This window comes from Neodiprion lecontei, chromosome 7 (assembly GCF_021901455.1).
Source record: "Neodiprion lecontei isolate iyNeoLeco1 chromosome 7, iyNeoLeco1.1, whole genome shotgun sequence".
Lineage (NCBI taxonomy): Eukaryota > Metazoa > Arthropoda > Insecta > Hymenoptera > Diprionidae > Neodiprion > Neodiprion lecontei.
The window spans coordinates 12,278,639-12,305,418 of record NC_060266.1 but is presented as its reverse complement, the minus strand read 5'-3'; the positions used below and the strand labels follow the sequence as shown (position 1 = coordinate 12,305,418).

General features: G+C 41.4%; 2 protein-coding genes across 3 annotated transcripts in view; one reads left to right on the top strand and one right to left on the bottom strand.

Annotated features, from left to right (window-relative positions):
* Window positions 1–26,780, bottom strand: part of LOC107217405 (regulating synaptic membrane exocytosis protein 1) — a 1,749,170-nt gene that overhangs the window by 1,547,077 nt on the left and 175,313 nt on the right. The window lies entirely within an intron of this gene.
* On the top strand, window positions 13,346–14,443 carry LOC124295546. The gene is made up of 2 exons (XM_046745961.1): window positions 13,346–13,909; window positions 13,991–14,443. The coding sequence occupies exons 1-2, from the start codon at window positions 13,346–13,348 to the stop codon at window positions 14,441–14,443; spliced, it is 1,017 nt and encodes a 338-aa protein (XP_046601917.1).

The following is a 26,780-nucleotide window of genomic DNA, read 5'->3' as shown; positions in this document are numbered from 1 at the left end:
GCTTTGCAATCCTGTCTGCCACGTTATTGTTTACATGCATTAGGGTGGGCTGGGTTAGGTCAGGTTAGCAATCTGTTCAGATATCATGTCAGCCATCACGATTCCTCCATCTTGTTGTTTACATTGGTTGGGTTAGGTTAGGTTGGGTTGGGTCAAGTTAGCTTAGGTCGGTAACACGCCGACTACATGCTCCGTCATCTCGTCCGCCATCTTGCGGACTACTCAGCCATCTTGCAAGTCAGTCAGCCATTTTGCAGGTCAGTCCGTCATCTTGCAGGTTAGTCAGCCATCTTATTGTTTACATTGGTTGGGTTAGGTTAGCTTGGGTCGGTAACAAACCGACTACAAGCGAGGCGCGTCCTGCAACTACCGCTGAGGTCGGTAAGTCAATTTGAGCCAGAACCTCTCCTATCTAACTACTAGTGGATTCATTTTATTGATCGATTGATTTTATTCATTTATATTCAGCGAATGGGAAATTGATTTTTTTAGAACGTATCACTCGGCTTATCGTGGGTAGAAACCTATAATCAATAGATTTCATTTCATTACCGATATATCTTATTCAAATAATTTTCTACAATCGAGGACAACCGCTGTGTTTTAGGACTTGCATTTTTGCTCACGCGGCAACTTGAGCTGGTGTCAATCCAAATCTTTATTGTTGATTCATATTATTGATTTATCAAGATCAGCGGTCACCGATCGCGCCAAGTTCATTTGAAAAAAAGTGACGTGCGTGATCTACTACACTATCTCTTACCGTGATAAGAAGCTTGCTCGCAGCTGACACGGCAGAAATGTTATGACATATCGCTCCTCTCTCGCGATGAAATTCGACTCCTGACAATGGATATACGTTTAAAGATGTTTAGAGCTTTCGTTTAGCCCTATGTGATCGACGCATGGACAGCCCTAATATACGACTTGTATTGTTCCCACGACTTTCAATTATCATGACTAAATATGTAAAATAAAATATTTGGTATATATAGATATACAATCAGTGACAGATACGGTTCTGCATCTTCAAGGAACATCCGCGAAGTATCCGCTTTCGATTTTGATAAAACTTAGCAGCAATGTCAAGTACGATAGAACAAGAGATATGTATTTTTTTTTATCGGTAGAATGATTTTAAGAGGGTGAACTACCGCTGGAATCTAGCGACGGATTCAAAACGAAGCTACAAAATCATCACAATATAATATAATAGTCACCAATATAATAATTCTGCTATCCCTACGAAAATTCGTATTCGTATCACTTTCCGGAGTGATTCAGAACCCATCCATTTCTAGTTCAATGAGGAAATGACACGATAGCAGGAGTATTATAATTCAGAATGTCTTTATTCGCACCACTTGTAACATTGTGCTAGAATGGTAATTATATATAATCTACTCAGACGGCACATCTATAGTGAATTCTGCTACATACGATGATAGATATAATTTGTTGTTTTCATTTAAACAACCCTTTCTGATATGACTGATTCTTCTATAACATGAAGTCATAGCAATAATGAAATTCTATAAAAAAAAGTGTTTCAAACAAAGTGGCTTTCTATACCAAGCACACGTGATTATCGCTATCTCATCATATACAGATTGCGTTAATTAGAAATGACGAGAATGGGAGGAGCTTGGCTGATGAATTAGGCCGTACCTCTCAGCCAATCTGGAGTGAGTCAATTGAAACTTCGAGAATTGGTAGAGCCTAGTTGTATTGATATCTGAGTAAGGTGCCAAGTCTACATATAGGTATTCAGTGGTGATGAGAAATAAAGTCACGATATGACAACAAAAGTTGTATTAGCGATAATATACCGGGACAATCTCTTAAAACTATACATACAATGCACAAGCGCCAAATAATTCAATTTCATTGGTCGGTGAAATCGCCCTGCGGCCAGCTGCGGCGATGTTTTCGTCTGCTGAGCAGAGCGCCAACGTACACAAAATGAAACTGAAGCTGTAAATCTCTCGCGCGTAAAGCCGTGGATTGAGGTTATGTTGTTGTTTATTTTTACGTAACTTGAATTGTTTAAGAAGTATAGTATCGTTCAGCAATACCGTGGTCGATATCGGAAGATATTCAACCGACGCAATAAAGAATTCAACGATAATGCAAATATCAAATGATACAGAGATTGGGTGTTATTTATTGAAAGAAGAAATCTGAAATTCAATGTGACAAGTGGGAGTCTGGACAAACAGAGGTAGGTAAGTAAAAACAAAGTTTATTGTGAACAGAATCTTTATTTACATAAAATTAAAAATGCGTCTCATTAACGATTTATGGTTTGTGCATTTTATTGGAAATTAGTTGTATCCAAAAATACCAAAAGATCCTGTCTGATAATGATAGCTTCTAATATTATCAGGTACGAAATAATTCATTGCCAAAGCGGGACTAAATTTGTCAGGCATGGAAGCATGTAGGTGAATTTCTAATTACGTGATCTTTGACTATTACAATATTTTAACATGTATTCAATGATAAAATTCGTTTTTTTTCAGCACGCTCGAAGTTTAAACTTTGATTAGCACGAAGAAAATTATGCCTTACCTGATGATCAAAACGTTTAGGTGGCAAGGATCCTGGTTTCTCGAGCGGTGCAATCATTATAACCATCGAACCTGGTTGTTCCGTCAAACATCAGGTGTCAGAGTGAATTTCATCAGGCCATCGCCACCTTCTTAACATCAGTTCAGGCGAAATTGAAGAGCGGGATATACTACAGATCATAATGGCTGAATATCCCATTATGTTACTTTGATCGAGCCAAGAGCGATAAGTTTGTTACTTAACCGTTGCTGCCAATTCATTCTACCGAGGAATCATTCTGTGCACCATTGAGTTCCTGGTTTCTACGCTTCCGATTAGATTTTCTTTGTTACAAACCGCGCTAACATGAAATACAGAAATCATTTTAATAAATCTAATATTACTTTAATTTACAATTTGAGTATTAGGTTCCCTTCATTTATTCAATCGAACAGCATTGAAAATTTGCGAAATGAAGTCTGATAATCATTAGAAAATTTTTAATAGTAGTAGCAATAATTTATTGATCGGAAAAAATACATTGACTATCGACTATTTGTAAATTTTGTTGAACTATGTTTGAGAAAAAAAAGATTCACTATTCTGTTACAGATAGTGAGATATTTAAATTTCTTGAACGCTCGGTTTAATGTCTCATTTTCAAAAGTGATAAAATTCAATATTACCCCCTGAAATCACACGAGAGTGAGAAAGTTGCTTAGTTACTTGAAAGTGACGATGATCTTCGTATGTGTGATAAATTGAATAGGCAGATAACAGGAAATATTAGAGATGTAATTATTTTGGCCATATCACCTGTTGATAGAAAAACAATTCATTGTTATTTCTAATGTACGAAATAATAAAAGTGATCAAATAAAATGTTCCCACCTACCTGCTGCGTTTCTTCCAAGCATCCAACATTTAAACAGATTTTTCATTTCAGTCGAATAAAGCCAATTTTCAAAGAGCATTAGCATCAACTTTCCGAGTCACTACCTCGACTGTTTGAGATTCTAACCTCAAAAATTCATATGAAACACATCGCCGCCAGAAACAGAGTTTGACAGCTGAAACTCGGAGTGGCCAGCCTGTCCAAGCAGCCGATAACACTCGCGCATGCGCATTGTATGTATAGTTTTAAGAGATTGTCCCGGTATGGAACATTGTATTAAAGTAAACTGTGTTCGACTGCGCCCCTTCTTTATTTACACATACATCCAGTCGGCTTCGCATATACTGTCACAGGACTTGTAATGTTGCCGGAATAATCGAGCGCCATGCTGCGGTAATTCGATTCTTTAAATCCTCCAGGTCCAAAGGTTGTGTTTTATAGAGCCCGCTTCCAATGCATCCTCAGAGAAAGAATTTCAGTGGGGTGAGATCTGGAGATCTCGCTGGCCACGGCGTGATGCTGCCTCTCCCAACCCATCTCTCTGGAAAAACGGCTTCAAACATAATGTCGAGTAAATAATTGTTCATAGCCAGTCTGTTGATTTTAATTACTTTCATGAAACTACATCTGGTCGACTAAAAAGCCTCGTTTTCTATCAATCTTACCATCTAAATGATCTTCAACGATTCTTGCATATTGCGGTGGTGCGCCATCATTCTGGAACCACTTGCGCAGGCGGATATGCAGGGGTACATCTTCCCATGATTAAGGCAGAATATTTCGTAAAAAATCAAGATATCGAGCACCTGTGAGTTGACCATTGAAGAAATAGGGTCCTACAATGTAGTCCCCTTTGATCCCACTCCAAACATTCACACCCCATTAATTTTGAAATCCAGCTTGTCGCGCATCCCGTGAGGATTCTCTTCAGACCAACAATGTATATTATGATGATTGACTACACCAGTGTTATTAAAACGTGATTCATCCAAAACAAGATGGATTCCAAAAAAATATCGTGCGCTTATAACAATTGTTCCGAAAGCCAATGACAAAAAACTCTTCTATTATTGCTATCATTTCTATGCAATTCTTGCACAAGATTAATATGGTACGGATGAAATTTATGTCTCCTTAAGATTCTCGACACGGATGATTGGCTAACGTCACCAATGTCGCGACTGATTTTACGGATACTAATGTGCGGATTAGCTCCTCCATAAGGCCCCAGTATGAGGTCTGACCCCTCCTATTCGTTTTACACTTCCTGTTTCGCTTAATCTGTCGTCTGCTCGCTCAAAAACTTTGTCTGCTGAGCTTTTCTCCCCGAGTGGAAAATTAGTACAGCATTCAATAGATAGTCAATAGAAAGACGGTGAGATACAAAAAACTATTACTATTATGATTATTTCGAAAAAATTCTTTGATATGTAGGTCTTCTTTTCAAAAATATCAAAATTATAAGTCGACCTTTCGACGTTAGCATATGGGTCGTCTTCAGGACTGTTAATTGCATCTAGTACAAGAGAACAAAAATTAAATAAATTTCCTTACCCGTTAAATACCATCCTAATTATGGCATAACGATGTAAAGTGACATACTGACCTAGTACAAAATTTTCACCCATCCGAAAAAAACCAAAAAAACCAAAACGGAAAGTATCTTTTCGGTGAAGACTTCTTTTTCTTTTTTCACTTTAAATTGCTTGACATTTTAAATTTACATGAACGATGAGTGCCCTTGGACAGAACTCACACACGCAAAATTTTATGACAATAATACCTTGAACAAGCAAGAAAACCAAAAATGTAATATCGCATAACGATATTTGAATCGGTTAAACCGACAAGTTAAGCGTGATCAACACGTGTTTTTGCAATATGATCTAATTCTGTTCATACTGACCTATTTACATTGATAAAAGAGGATTACCCGTGGACTAGATACGTTAATCATATTTTGAGGAACCGGGAATTTTTCCCTTTTCTTTTTCTTCTTACTTCCCACCTCTCCATCTATAACAATAAGGATATTTAGATTTGCAAAATTTAGATTAACGATTGCGTGCGTACGCGGTGACCACCGAAGCAAGAAGGAGGAAGTAAGGAGGAAACGAAACGAGAAACCAGAACAGAAACCATTACTTAAAATTAGACCAATTGTGAACACAGTCGTTAACTCGTCCTAGAGTCTAATATCGGTAATTAATTATACATAGGTGTCACTCAAATTCTCCACATCATGTCTTAGATTAACAGAATACGGGTGACTTACAATATTGCATATTTCTAAAATTAGTCTGTTATAATATCGAGGTTTTTCATGGAGAATTCTTACATTGTCGTAATCAAATTGGTGATTCAATCGTAAAATATGTTTAGTCAGGGCCGTATGATGGCCATCAGACTCTTTGATGTTGTTCTTGTGTTTATTTGATCTAACGGAAAGTAAACGACTCGTCTGGCCGATGTATGTCTTGTTACAATTTTGACATGGAATATTGTACACCAAATTTGAATGCTCATCTCTAGGTAACGCATCTTTGCCCGAATCTAAAACTGACCGCAAATGATATAAGTTTTTTCCAACGAATTTAATATCATATTTCTTGAAAATTCTATTTAACGACTCAAATAATCCTGAAACATAAGGAATTGACACGAAACTACACAAATTATTATATAGAAATAGTTTTGACCTCGAAAGATTATGTAAGAAGGATCTTGGACATGTAGATCATTAAAATACCAACATAGTTTGCGTCAAACGTTTCGGCCCTAATTTCGGGTCATCATCAGGACGGTTTAATTGAATTTTTTCTATTGACAAACAGAAATCTTATTTCTACAACTTTCTGATAGGCGAAGGTGCAAATGAAACAACTTAAAAAATTAATGATAACTTATCTCATAAGCGTTACACTATCACACGCGATTCACTTCATTTGAATAATAAATAGATTAATATATAAAAACATCAACTGGGGGACAACAATGGACATGCCCATTATTAACAAGTACGTATATACAAATTGAAAGGAAAGGCGAAGAACGAATTCCAGTCTGAACATTATCAATATTTTACGAATCCGGTTTGATAAGGGTTTTTTTTTTTTATTTTTCCCTCCTTCTTTTCCAACTCTCCATCAAACTGAATGGATCTTTAGTTGAACAACAAATTAGAAATTATGGTGAAAAATGAAAAAACTTCTAAAAGAAATTATGGTAAAATTTCTAATTTGTTGTTTAACTAAAGATCAATTCAGTTTTATGGAGATGATGGGCTTCACTACGTCATGTCAATGAAACTTTTGGACGGCTCATTCAAGTTCTGCTCTTGGACGATGCTCATTATCGTAATGTGCTTTGTGATCTTACAAGAAACGATTCGGTGCACTTTTTTGAATGTCCACAACCACGTGTATCCAACTAAAAGTGATGGCAAGTCACTTTCATCCTTGCTTGTACTGCCCAACGTCGGATATTCACATCATGAACTGTTGATATCGATTCTATTGCTGCGATGAACACATCAAACGTATATTTTGCAATCCGAATCAACTCAGTTTTACGTGTTTCACTGGCTCCGACTTGCGCCGCCCACTTCGTAACTGTCATTCAGACTTCAGCAGCTTGAATCTGTTTAGAAATACTGTGTAAGTTCCATGTTTTTTTTTCGGCTTTGCTAGTAATCGACAGTTTTTTGTTTATACTCAAAATCTACTAATTCATATCGCGCAGTACACTGCGGTTCTTCAACAGTTTGTAACACGAACTGGTGAAAACGCAACAGCTAAGCACGAAATCGTAATCCAGAAGAATGGGTGCCTATTGTAACAGTTTGAATACGCCCACTCAACTCAAAGACAACGTAACTCAATTAGTAGGTAAGCTCATAGGTAAAGCGTTAACTTGGCGGTTACTGTGACGATTTCCGATTTGACAATCTCTCAGTGCTATTCCTTTGACGATGACTGCACATCCGCCAAATAATTCAATCTCATTGGTCGGTGAAATATTTGCTTTTCCGTTAAATTCTTCATTGCGTCGGTTGAATATCTTCCGATATTGACCACGGTTTTGCTAAACTGTACTGTTCTTTTTAGACAATTCACGCTACGTAAAAATAAACAGCAACATAACCTCAATCCACGGCTTTACGCGCGAGAGATTTACAACTTTTGTTTCATTTTGTGTACATTGGCGCCCTGCTCAGCAGACAAAAAGATTGCCGCGGGGCGATTTCACCGACCAATGAAATTGAATTATTTGGCGCATGCGCATTGACTGTATAGTTTCAAGAGATTGTCCCTGTATATCTATGTGTAAGCTCAAGCTGACCAGCGTGAAATAAATCCAGTTCCTCCTACGCCTTGTAATCAGGCGCACGTTTTAATTCTCTCTGATCACCTGATACCTTCCCACATGCCGAGCATATAGAATAGCTGGCGACGAGGATTAAAACAAATGCCAATAGGCACATCTTGGATACAAAATTTAATTAAGGATATATTAATTGAAGTTTGCCAAGCCAATGGTATAAAAATAGAAAGTCTAATCACAGTCATCGAGCTTCGTCGAGAGTTACGCGAATATGTAAAGACAAGGATCGATGAAAGGGAAGAAGAAACAATCATAACGTGGGAAAATATACTAAACAAAGAAGAACCAGAAAATAGCAGAGTCGGAACAAAGAAAAAAATGGAGATATCAGGTAATTTGGAGATTTTGATACAAAAAAAGACTGTTGGGAGAATTTTATAGGCAGACGAGAACAATATTTCCTGGCTAATGACGTAACCGATAAAAAGAAACAGCGAGTAATCATGCTCATGAAAGTTAGTGCAGAGACTTACGAAATCATAGCCAAAGTTTGTAAACCAAACAAGCTAGGAGAAAAAGAATTTGACGCTATTGTAAAAGCCGTGAAAGAATATATCAAACCTCCTGTCTCATATTTAGTAAACCGTAATGAATTTCGACAAAGAGTCCAGGCAGAAAAGAATCAATAAGTGAATATGTTGCTGTTCTTCAAACACTTGCCATTGACTGCAAGTTTCCCGATGGCCAAGCTGACGATCAAATATTAGATCAGTTCGTTCGTGGATTCAGGAGCAAAGGCATGAAGGCTGAATTGTTGAAGATAGAGGAACCTACATTAAAGATGGCGTTGACAAAAGCATTAGCCTCTGAATCAGCAGAAAAAGGTGCTCTAAAATTAGTACCAGAAAGAGTACAAGAAGAAGTACATAAGGTAGACCTACAAAAAAACTCACCAAAACGAAACAGAGATAAAGACTACGAGCAACAGAACTATCAGTGAGGACGTGGACGAGGTGGACCATCGTCAGGACGACGGTGGCCGAATGGACAACCCGAACAACAGAGACAAAACGAACAGGGCGGCTAGGTGGTCTAGTGAAGTAAGGCTCCGTTCAAGCATCTCTAGACGTCAGGTTCGATTCTTGACTCCGTCGTTAATTTTTCGAAATCACCAATTTTTCGAATTTACATTCTTTCAACAATATTCTTCTCGTAAAAAAATGATTTGCACATTCGCAGATCATTCATTAGACGGCTTTTCTTGTCTTACGTGGCTTCTCATCGGAAGCAAGGATTCAAAAGGGTAAACACAACATCTTCACATTATAGTCCTCCATATACACAGTGCTTGAAGAGAAGCAACTTCTTATTCACACATAAACCGGGCACATGAAAACAAATTCGAACTCACTGGTGATGAGAGAAATTAATGACAACAGAGTCAGGGCGGCTAGGTGGTCTAGTGGAGTAAGGTTCTGGCTCAGAATCTCTAGACACCAGGTTCGATTCCTCGCTTCGTCGTTAATTTGTCGAAATCATCAAATTTTCGAATTTACATTCTTTCTATAAGTCGCATACTTTGAAATTGAGTAGTATTCAAAAATGTTAGTGCAAGATGATCAGTGATTATTAGAAACGGACTTCCTATCAGGTAAATTCTAAATGTTGTTATTGTAAATACTATGGCAAGTAATACTTTTTCGGTTGTATTATAGTTAAGTTCAGCTTTCTTCAGACATCTACTTGCTAAAGATGTTATTCTATGATTTCCCGCCGCATCTATTTGATACAAAATACCACTTATACCAAGATTACTGGCATCAGTATGTACTTGGAATTCAGTATTCAGAATATAATAATTTAACGTAATATACTTCAAAAACATTTCTTTTAGCTTATTATGGGCTTTCGTATGTTCGCTTTTCCACTCCCAATCAACATTATCTTACAGAAGATTACCAGTGGTGTTACTTTATTTGCATATTTAATTGTTTATAATAATTACATACGCCTAGGAATTGTTGAAGTTGTTTTTTATCGGTAGGTACTGAAAATTTCTGAATTTTTGCTAACTTATCTGGATTCCGATGTACACCAGCAGGTGTAATTATAAAACCTAGAAACGGAAATGATTCTCTGTAAAGTAATGTTTTTGCTAAACGGATGGTAAAATTATGTTGCATCAAACGACCAGATACCAAATTTGAACGCTGCATATGAGAATCGAAATCACGTGACGTAATAATCTTCTATATAACAGGTCAGAAAAGCAGAATATTCATTACCAATTACTAGGTTGAGTGCACGAATGAACCCGCTTACTGCCGTTTTAATACCGAAAGGTACGCTGCAAAATTGGTATACAATACCTGCATATACAAAAGCAGTAAATTTACGGGAATTTTTCTTTATAGGAATTCACCAATACCCGTGTGTTGAATCTGTTGTCGTCAGTAGATAGGATACGAGAGTTCTAACCCAAAAAATACCAATGATATTGCTACCGGCGCGCGGCGGCGGTTAACACACATGACGTCACCAGTATAATCGCCCGATTTTGCCGTGTGACGAGCGGCCATTTTGATAGCAGCCATTTTGATTTTTGCTTAGTCGGATGAACAGCCATTTTGATTTTTTATCGTCAGACAGTTTGATAATGTGATTTATTGCTTGGCCGAATGAATAGCCATTTTGATTTTCTTCGTCGTCACCCGTAAACTTTCACGCTAATAGTTTGCCCCCAGGGCGAAAAATAATATTTTCCACGTACTTCGAATACATTCTTTTGTGTTAATCGATCGGATGGCGACATCGCAATTAGATAGGCCGGGAATGTTGATGACGATCCGTAAACTTTCACGCTAACAGTTTACCCCCAGGGCGAAAATTTTACATTCGACATACCATTTTGATTTTTCGCCGCTACCCGTAAACTTACACGCTAACAGTTATACAATACTATACAATACAATACAATACAATAATATTTTCCACTTACTTCGAATACATTCTTTTGTGCTAATCGACTGGATGCTGTTGACAATACACGAAACTCAGTTTATTTTCATTATACCGGTTGGATTTTAATTTTCCCTGTCTGTGTATCATTCAAATAAAATAAAATAATTATGTTCAGTTACTCGATTCATTTAAAGAGAGGCTGTTACCCGCGAGAGTAAGATAAATGAATGGTATGTAGTAGAAAAAAGGGTTGAAATCTGAGTAGATAAGTGTGAGTACGACATGACCTATGTACTCAGCGCTACGTTCGGCAAAGTAGCGGCTGTCTGCTATATCCTGATATTACCTCAACAGTGAATTAAATATCTTCTTACATTAAGAGTTACAAGAATGGACCAATCCACCGACGTACAAACTTACCGATTATCAAGATCATCCCATCGAGGGAGGCTTCTACAAGGAGAAGCTCGGCAAAGTAAAATACCCCGACGGTTATCTTGTGGAGAAAGTATTACGCAAACGGGGGAATCAGGTCTATGTGAAGTGGTTGGGTTTTGATAGTTCGCACAATAGCTGGATAAATAAAACAAACATGTAACATGATTTGTATGTATTTTACGAATTACGATAAAAGATTTGAATATACAAATATTTCCACACTTATCTCCTTTGCATGCACATGTGCCATACTCGATACCATGAAAATAATGATAATAATAATAATAATAATAATAATAATAATAATAATAATAATAATAATAATAATAATAATAATAATAATTACCGCAGGTGGCGGGGGGGTTAAATCCCTCGTTCGGGACGTGACGACCCCGCGTACATCGAGTAAGTCAAGGGGGACTGAAGTTGGCACAGGCCCAACGGATGGCCCCCGAGGCGGCCCCAGGAGGCGGATTGGGCGTAAAAACCTGGTCCGCTCGGGAAGTGACGACCCCGGGGTTTTCTAGTAAGTCGGAGGGGACGGAAGTCGGCACAAGTCCGACGGAAGGCCCCCGAGGCGACCTCAGGGGCCGTGCTATGTTCCGGCGCGGTACGGGGAGTCGCGCCCCCGAGAGACCCGTAGCACTTAGGAACTTTTATGGAGATGCACAAGGTAAACAACGATATACCTCAGGTGGTAGCCCCAGCACAGGGGAAATCCACCCTGGGTTCCGATCGGGTGAAAGCCCCGGTGCCCCATGGCAGCGGCACGGATTCTGAGGTCCGCAAATTGTGCAAGGACCAGGTGACAAAGACGGCAACAAAGACAGCGGACACGAAAACTGGAACAGCGGACAGGACGATACTGGGACACCAACGACGAAACAGGACGGACAGCGTGTCGAGCACGGGCAGCGGAGCGAGTTGCGCTTCCGCTGTATCCACGATCGGTACGAAAACACGAATCACGGACGATATGGACCTGACGGACCTATTGTCACTGATCCACAGTACGGCGACAAGGATGGCCGAGGCAGCGGCCATCCAAAAAAACATGAGTATGTCCGTCAAACTGGGCATGAAGACCATTCTCGAGGCTGCCGACGTTGCGCTTAACAGGCGCGCTAAAGCAGCCCCAAAAGACCACAAGACGGACAACGAGACGACGGAGACGGACGTTGAGACTGACCAACGGACACAAAACACTCCGCGGACGAAACGGAAACGGGAGGCGACTGGAACCACTCCAGAATCCTCTCAGAAGAGGGCAACGGTTGTGGAACCGGTCGCTGACTGGCAGACAGTCACAAGGAAAAACAAGGAAAAAAAGAAACGGAAGACGCGGACGGACGAGACGAACGCGACAACGGACACGACGGCCGGGGCTGAGGGGCGCAGAGCGGCTCCCAAACATTGGGGGACGGCGGTGCTCGTCAAACCCGGGAACGACACGACGTACTCTGACATCGTCAGGAAGATACGGACCACGGTCGACCCTGCGAAGAGTCACGTTAAAGTGACGACTCTCAGGAAGACGAAGAATGGTCTGTGTCTCCTGAAGATAAAGACAGACGCCAACGGACGAGACGACTTCCGACGCGTCCTGCAGGACGCGGTCGGCGACGCAGGCAACGTCAGGACCGGGACCTCCAGGGTTCAACTGGAGATCATGGATCTTGACTGTGTCACGACCAGACACGACGTGATACAGGCACTGCGACGAGAGACGGGACGAGACGCGGACTTTGGGGTCCACGTCTTCGGCCCGAACCGGGCGGAGCAGTTTATGGCCGTATGCGACCTGGAGTCGCAGGAAGCCAGAGCGCTGCTCGGCCGGGGACGGATCGGGATTGGATGGGTAGCTTGCCGCGTCCGACCACGACTGACGGTGACGAAATGCCACAAGTGCCTGGGATACGGGCACACTAAGGCAAAATGTAAAAATACAGACCGGACGAAGTGCTGCAGGAAATGTGGCGAGACAGGACATTACGCCACGGACTGTAAGAACAGACCGGCCTGCCCACTGTGCGCCGAGGCGGGACACGGCGATGCGGCGCATGTCGCGGGCTCCGGGAGGTGCGCGGTGTACCGGGTCGCGCTGGAGGAGTGCAAGAAGCAGGCCGGAAGACGGACAGGACAGTTCAGGGCAACCTGAACCGTAGTAGGACAGCAGACATGCTACAACCACAGATAGCAGACGAACACGACGCCGACATTCTGATCCTGTTCGAGCCGTACAGGGTGCGACAAACACAGGATTGGATTACGAACGAGACCAAGACAGCGGCTATCTGGGTGAGGGGCGCTGCCCGAGCCCGGATAACCGCTCGTGGCGTCGGGGACGACTACGTCTGGGCTAGGGTGGGCGCTGTCACTTACGTCAGCGTCTACCTGACCCCAAACTGCGCTGCGGCGGAGTTCCGGGCGAAGGTTGGGCTCCTCGAGGACGGACTCAGGGACCTGCCCGGGGACCTCGTGGTCGCGGGGGACCTCAACGCGAGGGCGGTCGAGTGGGGCATGACGGCAACGAACAGACGCGGACGGCTGCTGCTGGAGATGGCCGCAAGGCTGGACCTAGTAGTGGCGAACACGGGAGACGTACCAACGTACAGACGGCCGGGATTTGGAGACTCCATCCCGGACGTAACGATGACGACGGACAGAACTCTGCCACAGATAGGGCGGTGGCGGGTGCTCGAGGGCTACACGGCGAGCGATCATCAGTACATCGCCTTCGAAGTGGCAGGAGAGACAAGGACGACACGGACGAGGACACGGCACCCCCGGCGGTGAAACGTGGACAAACTCGACGTACTGAAGTTCTCGGCGGAGCTGGCGGCAGCGCCGGCCCCAACTACCGACGTCCCCCCAGAGCTGACTGGCCGGCAAAGGGCGGAAAGACTGGCGGACGAGACGGCCAAACTGACGACGCGGCTGTGCGACAGCACAATGCCAAAACGACGGTACGGACGTAACAGACCACCACAATACTGGTGGACGGACGAGATAGCCGAGCTGCGGAAGAGTTGCCTGGCAAAACGACGACGGGTTACGAGGGCTGGAGGGAGACCCGAGAGGATAACCCTTCAGGCCGAGTACAAGACTGAACGGAAACGACTGACGTACGCCATCAGAGACAGCAAGACGCGATGCTGGAAGAAGCTCTGCGAGGAGGTGGACCGCGACCCCTGGGGTGCCGGTTACAAGATTGTGACCGGTAGGCTGGGGGCCCGGATCCCGCCAGAACTCAACGGACGCGACAAACGACGTTGAGACGGCGGCGCCCCTCGTCTTCACCGCCGAGGATCTCGTCGGAGCGACCAAAGCAATGAAGAGGGGTAAGGCGCCAGGACCGGACGGGGTACCGGCGGAGGTTCTTCGGCTGATGGCGAGCCTGAGGCCGGAGATACTTCTCGACCTCTACAACACGTGCCTTACGACAGGGACATTCAGCGACCGGTGGAAGGTGGCGAGGTTGGTCCTTATCCCAAAGGGTTAGGGGGACCCCAGCACGCCGTCGGCCTACCGGCCGCTGAGCTTACAGGACACGACAGGGAAACTGTACGAACAGCTTCTGCGACCACGACTTACGGACGCGATACAGGACGGCGGGGGCCTCTCTGACCAGCAGTTCAGCTTCCGGAGGGGTCAATCAACGATTAGAGCGATCCAAGAGGTGGTTGACTCCTTCCGGTCGACAGACAGACATTGCCACGCTGCGCGACCCGTCGCGCTGCTGGTGACACTTGACGTTAAGAACGCCTTCAACTCGGCCAGGTGGGTGGATATCCTAGGGTCGCTGAGAGGCGACTTTAGGGTCCCGCCTTACTTGCTCCGGGTTGTTGAAGACTACCTTCGGAACAGACGACTGACGTACGAAACGACCGAAGGCCAAGTGGCGCGACAGATCACCGCGGGGGTTGCTCAAGGTTCCATACTAGGACCTGACTTTTGGAACGGGATGTATGACAGCCTGCTCAGACTGGAGCTCCCACTCGGCGTTCGCCTGGTCGCTTACGTTCACGACATGGCGGCAGTGATAGTCGAGCGAATTCCAGATCTGGCACAATACGCACTGAACCAGACAATGAGACGAGTCGGACGGTGGATGACTGACCACGGACTGCAACTCGCGACGGAAAAGACAGAACTGGTGCTTCTCACCAGGAGACGAGTACCGACCACATTACGCATGACGGTCGGGACGGACGAGATTGAGACCAGTGGGGAAGTCAAGTACCTGGGGGTGACCCTGGATACGAAGATGACATTCTGGCCTCACATACGACGAACGGCTCAGAAGGCGGCTGAAAGGATAGCATCCATTAGTTGCCTGATGGCAAACACGAACGGACCAAGACCAGGGAAACGGAGACTTTTGATGTCGACGGTGAAGTCGATCCTCCTCTACGGTGCGGAGATCTGGGCAGACTCCCTGAAGACTGAGAAGTACTGTCACGCAATGACGACGGTACAGAGACGAAGCGCGTTGAGGATCGCTTGTTCCTATCGGACGGTCTCAGCACAGGCCGTTCTGGTGGTGGCAGGCGTGATTCCCATAGACCTTTTCGCGTTCGAGCGCAAGAGGGTCTACGGAAGAGACGCGGACGTGACCCGACGGGACGCGGCAATGACGGAAAGAGACGCGACGATACAGACGTGGCAGGAACGGTGGACGGAAGAAACAACGGGGAACTGGACGAGACGACTCATTAATGACCTGAGACCGTGGATCCGGAGGGGGTTTGGGGATGTGAATTTTTACGTCACCCAGCTTCTGACGGGCCACGGCTACTTCAGACGCTACCTACACAACCTGAACCGAGTACGGACGCCCAACTGTACGTACTGCGGACACGAACGAGACGACGCGGAACACACGTTCTTCGAATGTGACCGCTGGACAGAACTAAGACATAGACTGGAGACGGTCGTGGGAGGCATCACTCCCGACAACGTTGTCGGGGTAATGCTCCATGGTACAGAAAGGTGGCAACTTGTTGCCACCTACACAGGGACAATCCTACGACGTAAGAACGCGGACGGCTGCCTGACGTAACGCAACTGACGGACTGCCGGCACGGGACGGACGGACGGACAGACTGACGAGACACGCCGACAGAGCTCCCAGCTAGAAGTGATATCACCATAGTTCCTGGCTGGGAGCGTTGCACAGGAGGTGGCGGTTTATTGGGTAGGCCACCCTGGAGTCCCGCATCCGCGCTAGTCCGTATGACTGTCGCGAATCCGTAACTTGGATTCCGCAACTCCTCGGGAAAAAAAAAAAATAATAATAATAATAATAATAATCATAACAACAATCTGCAATTTTTCCATACGATTACTACATATTTTATTTTTTGGAAAACTTTTTTTCATTTTCAGAAAACATTTTTTCGTTTTCAGAAAACTTATTTTCATTTTCTGAAAACTTTTTTTACGTGTTAATCAAATGGGAAAAAAGCTTTCGGAAAACTTTTTTTCATTTTCTGAAAACTTTTTTTCGTTTTCTGACAACTTTTCTCGAGGTAAACAAATAAAAATGAATAATTTCTCAATATATTAATAAAAAATAAATGAATAAATGAATGAATGTGAAGTATATGAATTCACATTTTCAAATCCAGTCAACACCGTTTCCGCATGATGGCGGATCGCCCGAGGCGTCAAACGTGAATATTCACAATAATTTTACGTCTACAGTTTTATCCTACAGCTATTGGGAGGCTGGGACAAACCCCCAAGGTAGGGTGTCGGACTGTCCAGGTATCAATTGCCGCTTGTCATCCTGCCAACTGAGATCCAATTTTTTTTGTACGATCGTGCTTACTTCATATTTCTTACTTCGTATCAGACACTGGGAGAGGGTCAACTCTTGGTAAGCCATCAGACAGCGCTTATAATCATCAAACGTGATGCTATTTATCGAAGAATTTTTTACACCCTTGGCACGCTTACTCACTTTTTCCCCATCCCCGCCCATCGTAGTAAATGTGTACAGTTTTGCTCGCAGTCCCACAAACTCTGTCATAATTTTACCATTATTTTCATCCTTCATTAGCCCTAGTCGTTTCTTGTTTTTGAGCGGAATGCCATACACATTGTCGGGCAGATAGTCAGAGGTATCAAACATTGTATCCACATCACGTTTGACGATATCGCAGATGTTCGATATGTTAAATTGATAAATAAGGCTGTCTGTGTCGCTATACAACAATTTGACCTCGTTGTTTGAAAAGTTGGATTTGACATAATTATAGTGGAAATCGTAAAGAATGATTTTTGACAGATCCAGAATCGATGCACCGACGTAAATAGGTTTAGCGAAGTGAACTTTGACACGATTCATTTCAATGATTACCATATCAGCGCCAAATACGGTGCAGCTGTGAAAGTTTGCCCGGGCAATAAGCGCTCTCGTACCACCTCCTCCCTCCCATTTTGTGACCAATTTTACATCTTTATGATTTCGCACATTCTCCATAGTCTTGCCGAACATCGCGTTATTCATGAGTTTGTGAAAGTTTTTCTCAAATTCATTCCTAGATCGTTTGCGCATGTCCGTGTTGAGCGTGATGTAAGGCTCGAGCCATGGAGATTGTGCAAACTTCAAAACTCTGTGCATTTTCGTTACTTTCAATCATTAATTCAAACAATGCTTCAAATTTCTATAGTGCAATATATAATATGTTTTGGGGTGGAGGGTGGTCGCGAGTTTGGCGTTTTTACTACCTGGAGGAGTAAAATGCTCGGGACAAAGAGGCAAGTCTTTGTGATCCTCGTGGAGTTCTACAGGATAGTCCAAATCTACCTCCAGAAAGTAACCGATCGGCGAATCGTCCGGATGGTTTGTTATATCGATGTGCTGATACTCCCACTCGAACGAGCCGATTGGTGAATGCACGCTCATAGCTGCCCCGTCCAGGTTATTCACGTCAAAATACGTGAGATACGATTCCGCTTTGTTTGGATCAAAATCTGTTCCCATGAATCTATTATTGGCCCGAGCGTGTCGATTAGAACATTGCGCTACGCCGCCTCGAAACGTCCTTTCAATAAATAACACCATTTCAGGTTTGTCTAAAGGTTGCAAATTTACATTGGTATGCTTGAGCATCGCGTCAAAAGCAAGTCCCGGTGCAGTGTAGTAGTGCAACGGATCTAAATCATATGTTTTGAAGCAGCTAGCGCGGAAATTTTCGAAAATATCGGCAAGAAAAAGAACATCGGTCTTTAAATATAAATCAGAATAGCCGCCCAATGACTCTAAATGAAATTCCCCCCAAACATTTTTAGCGTGCTCGTAATCGGTGTCTGAAATATTTGCATCGCAGAGGTGCGAGTAGAAATGCTTCTTTGCAGATAATCGCGGTTCATCGAGTTTCCCCCAACAATCGACGTATTCATAGGGAAAAACGCCTTTTCGGGTCATCAAACTGAACTGAGTCGGATTATTATAAAATTTACGTGTTATGGGCTTGTCTGCATCATTCAAATATTTGGAAAGTTTATCGATGCTGCTAGCCATAAATCGGAACGAATCGATGAATCTCAAGTGCATCATCGTCCCATCAACGCGTTTCGTGAAGGATATATATTTTTCTTTATTTATGGGTAGCAGGGTAATTTCACCGGGAAAATTTGACGCGAGGGATTTTATTGAAAAGTGAGAATCGTAACCGGACAAGTTGTGGTAAACTATTGGAATTGTGTGCGTCTCTCTGAAATTCAAATTACACCGATTATGAGCAGGACCACGATATTTACCCGTGAAGTGACAGTGGTCGTGACACTTTTTCTCCTCAGGGGTAAACGGTTTTTCGCAAATGTAGCAATTCTTTGCGCGCATGTGACGATCGTGTTGCACTTAGGTAAGAGAATCCATCGGAATTATGTTTTTGACGCGTGACTCTACTTCAATCGATAAATCTTTAAGCTGCTGCATGAACCAATCTATGCAATCAACGCCGCGTTTACTGTGGAACTCCGATAAAGTTTCATCGTACGCGCAATGCACGTAGTACGCTACACTGTGCGAGATATGCTTTTGAAATTCACGTGTTTGACGGGTTGAAACGTGATTTTGGAATTCGTCAATCGGTATAGACTAAATCTTCAGACTCGGGAAATTCCATGCGTACTTTATTCAGCATAATACAATCTTGCCGATGATTGTCTTAGGCATGTTTCACGCTAAAGTGACACAAACATCTGTCGCATAAAAACAGTTGACCATTATGATCAGACAATTCTTTGCTCAGCAATCGTGAAAGATCTTCAATCCAAGCAAAGTGGAATCTTGGTGTTAACTCGCGAGCCATATCATTTTCTGGATTACTCTCAACCATCAGAAGATGAATCGTGTCAAAGTTCGCGGTACTCAAATGATCGCTCAAATAAATTGGCACGATGACGCTGTTACTTGATTTTGCATGATGTGAAAAAGTTCGAGATACTATCCCATATACATTGATTCACAAATTATTCAATCTCTTAAGCCTTTTCACATCATGTAGAGTAGCAGGGAATTTAATACCTGTACAGTCCAACTCGGAGATAAAACGGCGATAATGGCTATTCCTATCGGTGTGGGTGCTGGTCGGGTAGTGTGCTGCAGTGATGGACCAGAGAAGACATCTTTCATCTTTGTTTTTCACATTGACCACCGCTCTCTTCCGCTGAATGTCCTTGGGCAGCTCAACGAATGTCGAAAGCCTCGCAGCGAGAGGCAGGTACCGGTTGATATTTACGGCAGTATTGAGGATCTCGATTATGCTCCACCCAGAATCGCGTTGTTCAAAATCCTCAACCTTCACAAGTAGATTGGCCCTTGCGTGTGTAAACCAACCGTCGATATCGCTCGAGGGGAGGATCGCGATGTTGGCAGTGTTGAAGCTTTTAACTTCTTCCGCAATCCCCTCGTGCTTTATGTTTTCAAATTTGCACGATAATGTGAGGTTAACCTTCACATTACCCTTCTTGCGCAGTACCAGCCTCAATCGCTCAACGATGATCCGTTGCGTTTCGTCGAAAAAGGCGTCCAAATTCTTATGCCCGAGATTTGTGACGACTCCCGTTCGGATCCAGTTGGCGAAAGCACTTTCGACTTCGTCCCACTGCACGCTCGCAGGACTGCCGATGTTAGCACTTATCACCACGGCGTGCTGCTGCTGCTGCCGCTGCTGCTGTCGCTGCCTCAGCTGTTGCCGAATCTTTGCTATCCAGGATTGTACGAGCGTGATGGTGTGCTGAATTTGCAGTTTCGTACCTACGCTTGTTCTCCGTCGCTTGGAAACATCACGCAGCAATTGGAGATTTTCCATTCCAACGTCAATCCAGTGCTGGAAGATGTTGTCATTCTCCTGCTCGGGATGCAGCTCACCTAACAAATCGTGCGCGTTCTCCATCGTTTTGACGATATTTGAGTATGTTTCAGCGGCCATGACTTTAACGCTGATATATGCAGAACTTTGATGAACTTTTGACTTGTACGTATCGTGTAAAACTGATGAGTCTGCATTGGATGCGTTGAGTTAATATATGCAGATAGATCGTGAGAGTTTGGGAGAGTGGTAGTGAAAGGTCCAAGCTTGGTACCCCCACTCGCCATCCAGTCGATTAGCACAAAAGAATGTATTCGAAGTAAGTGGAAAATATTATTGTATTGTATTGTATTGTATAGTATTGTATAACTGTTAGCGTGTAAGTTTACGGGTAGCGGCGAAAAATCAAAATGGTATGTCGAATGTAAAATTTTCGCCCTGGGGGTAAACTGTTAGCGTGAAAGTTTACGGATCGTCATCAACATTCCCGGCCTATCTAATTGCGATGTCGCCATCCGATCGATTAACACAAAAGAATGTATTCGAAGTACGTGGAAAATATTATTTTTCGCCCTGGGGGCAAACTATTAGCGTGAAAGTTTACGGGTGACGGCGAAGAAAATCAAAATGGCTATTCATTCGGCCAAGCAATAAATCACATTATCAAACTGTCTGACGATAAAAAATCAAAATGGCTGTTCATCCGACTAAGCAAAAATCAAAATGGCTGCTATCAAAATGGCCGCTCGTCACACGGCAAAATCGGGCGATTATACTGGTGACGTCATGTGTGTTAACCGCCGCCGCGCGCCGGTAGCAATATCATTGGTATTTTTTGGGTTAGAACTCTCGTATCCTATCTACTGTCCTCGTCACTTTTACAGCATGATTTTTTCTCATTCATTCTTGAATCAACGGAGATGACTCATTATCTGCTTCAATAATATCATTTAAATGACATGACGCGCATCTAGACAAACTTGCACCCCACCCTTGTTTTTTGATACGATTCGAAGTGGATTACAAAAAGAGCTATTAGAACGTTCTATTATCCGTTCTCGTAACATATTTTGTAGCTCTAACTCTACAGCATCTGTATATTTTAATGGTACGGGGTACGATCGTTTTACAAACGGCTTATTAGTTGCAAGTTTGATTGAATGTTCAGCAATTTTAGCACAGCCTAATTCATCAGAAAACAGATGCTCGTATTGACACAGCAATTTTTCAAGAACGACTCTTTACTCACCGCTTAAACCCATAAGACTTGTCAGGATCGCTGGGACATCTTCAAAAAACTTTGATCATTTTGCGTACTTCTGATTATTCTACTGAAGTAATTGAAAGATTCTACAATCAAATTATCATCTTCGCACAAGTCATAATCTTTTTTTGGATATTGATTCTCGCAATCATCTAGTTTCTTGTCATTAATTTTCAATATATCACATTCGTCAATTTCAACACAATCAATAGTAGCATTTTCTATTTCAGTAATCTTTTCTATTTATATTTGTGGATTTCCATCATTTTCTTTCTCTTTATCTATACTTTCCATTGCATCATTAATAATCACAAGGTCCATATTATTGTTACATTTTGCACAAATATTCTTAACTACGTTTTCAGATTGTACGACATTATTCATCACGGTATTGCTTATTGCTAGATAATCATTTTCACAATATTTCAAAATGACTTCATTATCAATATCAGATTATTTTCTATTATCTAATTTAATTGCATTATTACTCCGTTTAACCACTTGTATATACATCTTTTGATTCCATGCAAATGATTTTATTTGTTCTGAAAATTCCCGACCGTACGAGTAGAACGAGGGTGCAAAGAGCACTCCATTTATTCCAATAGTTTTAGATTCATAATCCAATACGACTCTGTTTATAAACAACCAATCATTGCCAAAAATAACATCATTCACTAAATGCGGTACGATTAAAAAGACTGTACGCATAACTTTGTTCCCTATACTTACATTTATAAGTATTTGTAGCCTGACTGGAGCAGCTTTTTGTCCTGTAGCTGACAATACTAAAACATCACTAACAGAAAGTAAATTCAAATCATGCTTGTTTTTCAACTGTTTATACATTTTTTTCCGACACATAAGTTATTTGAATTCCAGTATCTACCAAAGCTAAAACTTGATTTTCCAAATTAACAATATGTATGTGTGGGTCCTTGAATAAGTGGTATTCTGTATCATGAATTTTTGTTACACCCGGATTATTATCAATATCAACTACAAGGTCCTTAGCTCAATTTACATAGTCACAACACGATGCGGGACCCAATCGCAACGCATTGTTATTTAGTTTAAATTTCTATTCATCACGTTATTCACACCTTGTTTTCCCATGATTTGATGATTTGTAGTTAATAATGGAGGTGGTGGATAACTTAGATCAGGTAATATTATTTGAGTATTTGCAGACGTTGAAAAATTTTTCGAATCTTGCCCATTTGACATCACATTGCCTGTATTCGCAACTTACGAATCGTTATGGCTATAATTTTGGTAACTGAATATTGATTGTGGAACAATTTGATTATAAGCGGGTTGATACTTTATATATTGACTATCGTTATTTATATACGTTGTATTTCGGAAATTTTGAGATTGAGTCATCGGATTACTGCTATTTCGATTTTGACGTTTTTCATTCTCTCGCTCCTGATATGTACTGAACAATTATGATAATGTCTGTTCTATTTGTTTGGTATCAGAAAAATTTACTGCTGCAAATATATCACGAATTCTGTTTGGAAATTCTTGAATAATAGTATATTTGACTTCCAAAAAATCTAACATAGGAGTCAAATATTTGGCTTCGACAATTTTCTCGAAAAACTACATTTGTAACGATCCATTTCTGATTTACATTTTCGAGAACTCCACTTATTTTTTGCCTTAACTTGTATGAGAATAGAGTAAAATTTTTCCAGAAATGTTCGTTTGAACGCATCATAATTTTCAATTTTCTGTTTGATCGAATTCCACCATAATCTAGCTCTGTATGTATTCTTTTCAATGTATTCTCTATAATTCATCATTTCCATTGACCAACAATATTTTTAAAATTAAAATAGCTTTCTGTTGAAATCTCCCTCTCTTGCTCCCTACCGTCAATCGATCTCCAGCGCCGTCGATCGCGCTCACGCATGGCTAACCAGTACTGCGTTCCTAAAACTATCTTCACGGCGCTCGACGCGCGCCAGGCCTAGAGCTGGGACCACGGAGCCAGCGCTCCCGCTCGCCTCGTTTTTTGCCCTCTTCCGCTCGCTTGCATACTGTAACCTTTGCTATCGCATCACGCTTGTGCTAAATCTGCTAATATCTCACTAATCTCTCGCTATATCGTGCTAATATCTTGCTAATAAATTATATTATGTAATTAATTGCTCGCTTTAGTCTATAGTTTCGAAATCTTCGAGTTTTCTGTGCTTCAGTGGTCGGATCATCGCACCGCATGTGCTCAACCCGCAATCCGGCATCCTTTGCATAACCTCGCTTGCTTATCAAAATCTAATTAAACATAAACCGTGATAAATAACAATTTAATGTGATTAATTAATTTAAGTAGTTATAAATAAACGAAAGTTGTTCTATTCAATTAAAATTAAGCTACCCGAATCTCCAGCATTTTCAGTTACTCTTTCTAGCTACATCAGCCTACTCTTTACACTTTCCATGTTATCTAAGAATTCTATCAGATTTGAACTTTCTTCGTCAGAAAATCCCGGAATATCTACATCAATATGTGTTATTTGTAAACTAGCCACCAATTTACTTACCAATGTTTCAACATTATTTACTGTTTGTACCTATCGAGATCACTTCGAGCATTTCCCGTTGTTCTCGATTTTGAGTCTTTAATATTTGAACTTCTCGGGCTGAGTCGTAGTTTCGTGTTTGTTGATTTTGTAACTGTACCACGCATTCTTTTATACTAGATAGACTCGCCAACTCTTCCTCAAGCCGTTCAAACTGATCTTCCATGTTCATATTCATTGTGGTTTTTTGTGTACTTGACTTTGTCTCTTTCTTTGTTGTTATCGGTGAATGGACAATTTTGGACCTAGTTTGAATAGTTGAACTGTTAGCCATCAATATATAATCCATCTATTTTACATGATTTTATTCCTCTTCATGCTGTATAATTATCATAAAACGAAATTTACACATATATTAAAAAGGTAAAAGAACTTTTGTTCGGGCGCCAGTTTTGTAACGAATTTCTTATATAATTAGATCAAATTCTATAAACAAGTAATCATGATGTAAATCTTATAATTAAATAAATGGTTATACAGATCAAGCTGACTCAAAATATTGACGGGGGATTAAATAAAAAAAAAAATAATCAAAAGTAACTTTCATCTTTGCCGAGGCGTCATACGTTAAAAATAATCGTTAATCTTTTATGTTTGAGTCGTCAGTCCTTATATTTCGATCAATGTGTATAATTTTGTGTCAGGATTTTCCATAAACTTTCCCAACAGGGTTCGAAGAGATTCCAAAAAAACAAACAAGTAATTAAAATTCCGTCTCCATGGTTATGTAATAATTTTGAGTCATCACATTTATAATTGATATGATTTGCGATATTCGATCTTCGCAACCTCACGCGTGATCAACACCACACTTATATGTGTGAACATATACATGTGGCGTTCAGATTCTTACACGGTATTATTATATAGGTCATAGTTAAGCGCACGATGGATGTCGACTAAGTGCAAACCGTTGTGTAAATTTCAATCACGTTACACGTTTGAATATAATTAACTATAGAACATTTGTAGCCTATTGATATTCCGTTTGTCATGAGTGGTACGCTTAGGGATAAAAGTGGGGATATAACACCATGAGGCAGTGTAGAGCACCCTATGTGGGGCATACAGAGTGATCCCCGTCCGAGCGGTACGCTGCAACATGCGTGCGAAGTGAACTGTTTTTAATGAAGACTAATAATGTTCAACTATCCTTCTTACATTCCCTCAATTATGTACACGCATAAATTATAACACCGTCTTTCCTCCTTCTAGAAAATCAATACTTGTATCAGGTTAAGATTATTCCAACAACGTATTAATAAGAAATGAGAAAATACATTCGAAAATTTTAATATTTTACAAATCGCGAGATATTTATTTCTTACAAAATAATGAAAGAAAACAGAACTCAACTAGGAAAATAAAAATAATAGTGTGTCAATTTTTCGAACCTTATAATAATGATCCCTTTCTTTTGTGTAGTAGATACATAACTAACAGCAGGTGACTTGTCCCAGGTTTTTGTCTTCAGATAATTGTAGGGTGTTTGCCTGTATGCGAGCGTCACAGTGTCTTTCACCCTTGTCAAAAATTCCAAAAAACTCAATAAATCATACAATAAGACGAACTCCTATAAATTCGAAATGTCGCGTGAAAGAGTATGATAAAAAAACCTGACGGCGCTTAATACATTGTACACAGTGAGCTTTGCTCGATCCATTTGTGGATAACTTGGGGAACACTAACATTTTAATCTTAATCATATTATCGGTGCGAAATCAATTATTTCTCCCTCCGTCAGTTTTATTTCTCATTCATATTATTTGCATACGTACGTCGTACCTAAATGATATCCCTGATTAAGAGCGGCCAAACGCCCCTGTTTCAGGTTTTTCAAATGACTTGTTCCGAAATGTTTTTAGGACAAAAAAACATCTACCCAGCGGTTCATAACTCATTAACACCCTCCACCCTCTCCAGGGGTTGAAAAATGACATTTTATGCATTCGATTTTTTATCTCAAGAATCGATTGACGGATTCTTATGAAAAAAATTTTGAATAATCATTACCAAAAGACCTTTTATGTGAATTAATTGAGGTGCGAGGGGCCATTCCCAAGGCTCTAAAAAAAATTCATTAAAATTTAAAATCGTTATATTTCGAAATCTAATTAATGTAACGAAACTTTTTTTTTGTCGTTCGATTGTTTCAAGTGTATATTATTGTCGTAAATCATTTAAGATTTTTGTAAGTGGTGAGCCGCATCAAAAATGACGATATTTACACTTTTTTCACACTCTTTCACTATTTTCATTCATGTCTTGAGAAAAAATTGTCTGAATAGCTGTATAATATCGATATTTGCATTTTAAATAGTACTGTACCTAACATTCGGCTGGATTGCCCTGTATATGAGAGCATTGTGTTGATGAAATGATGTATTTCAGGGTTATATAAAATGATTTGTGACAATTTTTTATTTTCATTA